This window comes from Dreissena polymorpha, chromosome 13, assembly GCF_020536995.1.
Source record: "Dreissena polymorpha isolate Duluth1 chromosome 13, UMN_Dpol_1.0, whole genome shotgun sequence".
Taxonomy (NCBI): domain Eukaryota; kingdom Metazoa; phylum Mollusca; class Bivalvia; order Myida; family Dreissenidae; genus Dreissena; species Dreissena polymorpha.
Genome location: NC_068367.1, coordinates 68,280,163 through 68,287,182, shown reverse-complemented (window position 1 = coordinate 68,287,182; position 7,020 = coordinate 68,280,163). Strand labels below are relative to the sequence as shown.

General features: G+C 36.4%; 1 protein-coding gene across 1 annotated transcript; it reads left to right on the top strand.

Annotated features, from left to right (window-relative positions):
• The first annotated feature begins 300 nt into the window (after nt 1-300).
• Nucleotides 301-5,188, top strand: LOC127854738 (kielin/chordin-like protein). The gene is made up of 3 exons (XM_052389796.1): nt 301-499; nt 2,253-2,393; nt 4,656-5,188. Exons 1-3 carry the CDS (start codon nt 301-303, stop codon nt 4,832-4,834), a joined length of 519 nt encoding a protein of 172 aa, XP_052245756.1. The 3' UTR covers nt 4,835-5,188.
• The last annotated feature ends 1,832 nt before the right edge of the window (nt 5,189-7,020 follow it).

Below are 7,020 nucleotides of genomic sequence, written 5' to 3'. Positions count from 1 at the left end.
GATGGCCTGTGCAGTATGCACAGGCTTATAAGGGACAACACTTTCCTAAACACTGATTTTTTTAGAGGAGACCTCCTTTTAACGAAAAAATCCATTTGAGCGCAAAGTATCGTCCTTGATAAGCCTGTGCGTACTTAACAGGCTAATCTGTAATGACACTTTTCGCACATGCATAATGCTCAATTTTCACTGCACGAAGCTTGTTAAATCAAAGTTATTCAATACTTACATGCAAAGTCATTCAACACGTAACGTCGGTGTGAATAATATAGTCAACGTGATGTTTTACGTAAAGACAACATGGTTGCGACGTGCAGGTGCGGTGAGCAGCGACAGGTACCGACGGCTGATGGCTGCTGCCTACAGTGTGACGTCCCGTGCCGTGCGGAGCGCCGGATGTGCCAGAAACTCACGTGCGATAATCGGAACTTCATTTTTCCCGCAGACTCGTGCTGCCCAACGTGCGGTTGTCGTTACGAGGGCGAACTATACGCACAAGGTTTGGACTTATTTCATTGAGCATCGCTTTTAATGCAAGTGTGTAAAGTGCCGTCCCCGATTAGCCTGTACCAGGAACGAAACTTTCTGCCCAAACTGGATTTCCGTTCAGAAGCGACTTGATAAAAATAAAAATTACCATTAAACCGGAAAGTGTCGTCCCCGGTTAACGTGTGCGGATTGCACGGGCTTATCTATGGCGATACTTTACGCACATGCGCAAGCCCAGTTTTCGCAAAGCGCGGCACAATTTTTAGCTTGCTGTTAGTCATACAATAGTATAAGAGTATATTTTGCAAATATGCTTTGGTAAGGATATGTTTAATTGTAATAAATCTATGATCAACTAAAGGGGCATATCGACAGTTATAATTTTCAATACTTCAAGTTTTTTTTTTTAATGTTTGACGCCTATGTCTCGTTTTTGTAAAGACTCAAACAAATACTTATTCTTATAACTATAAACATTTGTCACCGGGGAAACTAAGTCGCGGCGAGAAAATCAGTAGCAGTATTGAAATTGTTATGAATGAAATGCACATGGAGTAACGCTTTCGCTTTACCCATTCGCAGTATCGATAACAGGACTGTTTTATATTAACGTATGCTATGTATGTAGGCTTTAACTCGAATCTTACTACAGGCATTATAAAAATCTAGTCTATACTTTTTCATTAATGATTTACCAATATTATATAGTTGCTATATAAATATATTTCGTAAAAGATGACATTGATAGACGAATACAATTTTGTGCCTCGATGCAAATTAGATTTACTGTAAGATGTAACCATATACTTTCATATTTCAGAGACCAAATATGCAAACATTTATAGAACTACTTTCGTCCCATAGTGAATCTGTTTTCAAAAACACTAAGTGCCTATGTAAATGCCGCATTTTTAGTAAGATTTACGAACATGTCTGCCAATTTGATGTAGAAATATAGTACCCATTAAACGTATTCCATGCATGTCGTCAATCTATTTATGATGTCGACTTCTTCCACGAGCTCAAATATGTGCATTGCTGTTGTTTTTGTCTTTGTATTTTATCAAAAAGGATATAGAATATGTGTCTTTATGAATTTTAGTTATATGATATATTCCACGCATATCATCTACCATACGTTCTGTTGCGAAATAACGGGTATTTTGCTTTGTTATAAGAATGTTATACGTTTCTTCTACATCTCATTTATAAATTTAACAGTTTATTGAACATTTAACTGGAATACAATGCACACTGGGGGTTTTATTACTCGGTGTCTCCTATAATTTCAGTAGTTTTGTGCCTAGTTATTGGTATCGTCTCACGATTTGTAGTTTTGTTTCTTTTGCGACGAGAAAATGCACGTACATGTATTATACACTGCTGTTTATGTTTGATATATATATTTATGTTTATAGTACTTGTATTTATAATGTTCAACAGCTTCGCTTACTCATTATGTAAGGACTTGTCTGAAATATGTTTATAATAGTATGCATGTTGTCATCAATTGCATGTACTTAAATGTGTCTGCATGGGCTATTGGCCTTCGGGAAATAATATAAAATAAATCTTGAATCTTGATTCATAACTGTGTATATTAAAGGTGAACTATCGTCGATGACGTGGCCCTTTTATGATTTTAAAATTAGAAATATTGAAGAATAAACAGAGAGAACGGCAGATTTTTTCCACTTGTTATAACAGTCATATTGGGAAGGATTTTGTGTAAAATCGGGGCCATATACCTTAATTGCTTTCAGGTCCTTTTGGGAACAAATGCGACGCATGCGTATGCGACAATGGACTGGTCACGTGCTCACCCACGCCGTGCCCACGCCCTGCTCTGCAATGTGTGGACCCCGTGCGTAATGAAACCACGTGCACGTATGGATGCCCAAACGGTAAACGCTTATTCTGAATACTTCATGGGAATATGTAATGGTATAATTTTATTTAAGGTGACCGCAGTTAATATCGGCAATACAGTATTCTTACATGATACCTGCTGATCGCCCTTCATGCTAGGCAATATACAATGATACATTATTGTAAGCTATTCGTGAGGAATATGGGTGATAATAAATTATATAGTTTTTACATCACTTCTCATGTAAACGCTTCACGTAGAATTCGTGACTTTCGACCGCGCAATAAATCAGTACAGCCCATGAAAGGCTTCACGTGCTAACGTCAGCGACTTTCTGTGATCTTGTGACGATTTTGCGAGCGCTCATGTTAAAGTCTGTACTTGCGCAAAAAAATACTGCTAATCAATAGCATTGTAGAAAGCACTTAAGGTTCATGGGGGGGGGATAAAATTAATTAAAAATTCGCTTTGGTTTTTCTTCATTCAATGTGGTACAATATGGTCAAACTATATATCATTTTAAAGCTAAAGACGGATAGAATAACATAAACACATTTTTGACATTCAATATGTGTGTGCTTTATTCATATTTTGGTTTAAAACCAATACATTTTTACACTAATTTACAAAATCTCAATCTAAAGTTAGGAAGGATATGCACTACCTTAAGTTGAATAAATACAAAGCTATATACATATACAAGGTCAAGTTAGCAACATTTCACAGAAAATTATTGTCATAAAACAACAAATGAGTTTTTATTCAACTGCCTATTTTGGATAAATTTCCTAAACAAAGTTCTAAAAATAACTAAAACGTAACTACTTTTTAAAAATCCATGTATGGTGGATAGTAAGAGTCACAATTCTTTTTCAAAGGCTTAACAATTTTGTTATTTACCTCTCAACCAAATTGCAAATTTAAACCATCTAAAATTGAAATAGATTGCAGACGACATATAAAATTGTAACGAATTATAAAGAAATTGGCAAACCGATTGATTTTATATTTCGATTACTTCTACCCATTTTGAAAGCGTGGCCCTCGCTGTGCTCCGTAGAAAAACGTGCAAAACAAATCGGTCGAAACCACGTGCAGTAGTGAGAAAACCGGGTATGTGTATACACATACCTGAGAAAACACAAACATATTTTGACAGTTGGTTCGCAACTAGTAAAACAACTATTAACATTAATCAGCAAGAGATCGCACTCAATAACAGAAATGACCACGTAGAGATATCATCACTTACCCTATTTCAAATATTTTCCAGCTGAAAATTGTCCCCCACACGTCTTTTTTAGTTTATTTGTATTGTTTTTCTGGAGCCGAAGTGCATCTCACAGAATATCCATCTAACTTCCGTTGTTTTCACTTTCGTTATTAAAAACTTTGTTTAAAAGAATTATTTCTCCTTTTAGATTGTTAAAGCGATGTGTTATTATATATTATCAATAGAATAGTATACCGTGATGAATTTAACGGAGTTACTTATCGATCTTTCTGTCAGTCTGTAAGCGTACTATTTTATGCGCAATAATATAAGTATGGTGATTCGACAACAATTGTAAACATTGGTGAAATGCTTCTTACATAGTTATTCTTTTAAGTGTTTATGAGGTCTGATCGTGCAGTTTGCAAACATCAACGGAAAGATTACAATCCAATGCATTTGTCATCGTCAACCGTTTGGAATGTCAATTAGGCGATGAGTTAGTTTTTAGCATGTTTCTTTCTATGTTATGAATTTACAAATGGCTGCCCCCATGGTGATGAAATGACATGTGTTCGAGTTTTGATATTTCTAGATATGTAAACTTTTTTTACCATTTAAGCGTAACTTGCCCTCGTCAATGTCGATATTATTCACTAGTTATATAATATTCCGCCGAAATACGTGGAATTAACATGATTCAGATTTTTGAAAATAATGTATATTTTAGTGTTAAAATCGCTTTGTATTTTGATTGATTTTGTGGATGGTATGATACGTTGATGTACAAAAATGGTAGCAGTTTGAAGGAAAAAATCCTTTAAAGCATATATGTATACATTTTCAGTGTGGCACTCTTCCTTTAGTCAAATTTGAGTTCAATGCTTGGGGTCCCACATTTTTCAAAATGAAGCCTCTACATGAACCTTAATTGAAGACTGTGTAGGTTAGCCCATACACGTTCGAATAATTTCTTTCGTATTGCGCGATGTTTTTTTTGTAAAAGGTCACTTGCTTGTTATTAAGTACCATATTATGCTAATTTTCGTGTCCATGGCAACTATTAGATCGTTCTGTTCAAAGGGAAAACCTGCACTGACGGAGAACGCGTGATTCGATATGGGCAAACCATAGATACTGGTGACAAGCTGTGCACGTGCCTGGGCGAGTGGTTCCCGAACGCTTTCTGCGCTGCCAAGGCACTTCCATGTACAGTGACAAAGCTCCAAGCCGAGGCTTGCGTTGGTGAACCAGTGATCTAATGAATAAACGGCCTTCAGCCTGGCTCCCGTTCTTACCCATCCGGTATTAAATGGAAGCTGCATTGAAGGCCAGACCAGACAATATCCCTTCTCTTGTTCATGTATCGTTATCAGATTTCTGTTTGTGTACGGCAGCTTTGTGTTACAAAATGCTGCAACTGGCAAAAACCATGCTTCATTGTCTTCAGTGGTTCTGTTTTGTCTGTTGAGAACTGTCTCACGTTGTGTTTGCTTATTTGCTGTCCGTTTTGTTTTCTTTCTTGTGGGTAAAGCTATTTATCTTCTCATTTATTGTGTAATAATACACATTTCTATGCATTATAAGTTGTAGTATACTAGTATCATGTGGGAATAAACTGCCTTTTCTTGTCGCGATCTTGATTTACATCATGCTCAATCTTAGCTAAGTGGTGGTATATATTTTGCATCGCATTTGATAATGTCCCAGTAACATATTCCGTACCAAGATTCCATATATCTTTGTTGTAGCTTAACGATCCAAAGCTATAACTAAAATGAAATATCTTTTTGGCGCAGCTGTTTAACCCAGCTTTTCAACTTAGCTGACCTTTGTAAGCGACCAATCAATTTGAATATAAAATTTCCCGCCAGTGGGCCTGAAACTTTTCGAAATAGAAAACGTGCAATCTATAAAAAAGTTTTCACGTTCACATTACTATGTTATGCAATTGACTTTCTATTTTTTGGAAGCATATGGTATGGAAAGTGATACTGCAATGCGTTTTGCAGCGATGTTTACTGCGTGTTCAGCACGAAACAATTTCATCTCTAATGATAAGGCTTGTGAGATAAAACAGTTTCAAACTCAACTCTCGACATCAATACAGTAGTGTGTTCCCCTTTATATTTAGGAGATTGTCAGCGCCAGAACGTTTGAACTTAAAGGCTGTGTTCTCATACTTAGTCATAACTACGATGTTGCATTCGGTGCACTCGTCTATTTTAGTTCATATATGTATTGTTGTTAAATAACCTGATATACGTTTTGATGAACATATTTATTTTTTTTGTGAACCGTTAAACATGTAAATGTTTACAGCTTTCAACTAGCCGTCGTTCCAGCAATGGAATCGATACATCACTTAAATGCATGGCATTCCAACCCTCTAGGTATTAAGGTATTACTGACCGCGATCATACCATTCTTGCTCTAGAAAATCCTTGTTTTCTGTATAAATTCCGGACACACTGCATGACATAGGAACTAACTTTTTGACAAAGTGGATGCTGTTTCTTTTGGTGCGGCAGTTAAAATATGTTTATTCTTCGAAAATTAATTTGTTTTCTTGTAAGAATTTGTATGAGCTTCGTAAACCGTGTTTGTATGGGCCACACTGGTGCGATCACTATTGCTCGAACTTGTTCTTTTCTGATCTTGCGATTGCAGCAATTAAACAAGCTGAGAGGTCTGAAAATGTAACAACAATAATACATACATCTAGAGCGCAAACAGAATTCAAACTCTTGATCACACAATGACCATTCAGTGCGATCATTAAACTAGAGCTTTGTCACAGACGTGACGTATACCCCCACGTGCCGCATTGACACAGACAATTTTGCATGTTTTCTTCACATAACAAAGGAATCTAATTTATGGCAATTTTTAAGAATTATTATGCCATTATCATTTATTACCATTTTGACATTTAGACTCTTGAATTCTTCCACATGACACGCCGTACAATGACTGTGAACAAAATTAATGTACAGAGTCATTTTAAAATCTCACAATGAATGACATAGTTATGGTAGAGACAATATCATTTATTGCCATTTTCGAACTTTGAACTGACCTTGACCTTGGAGATATCGACGTAATTCCTTCCACCAACACACCGTCCAATGATGGTGAACAGATGTGCCCAATGATCTTAAAATCTCACAATAAACGACATAGTTATGGCCCGGACAAGCTTATTTATTGCCATTTTTGAACTTTGAACTCCAAGTGTGACCTAGACCTTGGAGATATCGACGTAGTTCTTTTGAGCGACACACCATCCAATTATGGTGAACAAATGTGCCAAATTATTTTAAAATCTCACAATGAACAACAAAGTTATGGCCCGGATAAGCTCATTTAATGGCCATTTTAGACATTGACCTTGGAGATATCGACGTAATTCTTTCGCGCGACACATCGTCCAATGCTGATAAACACA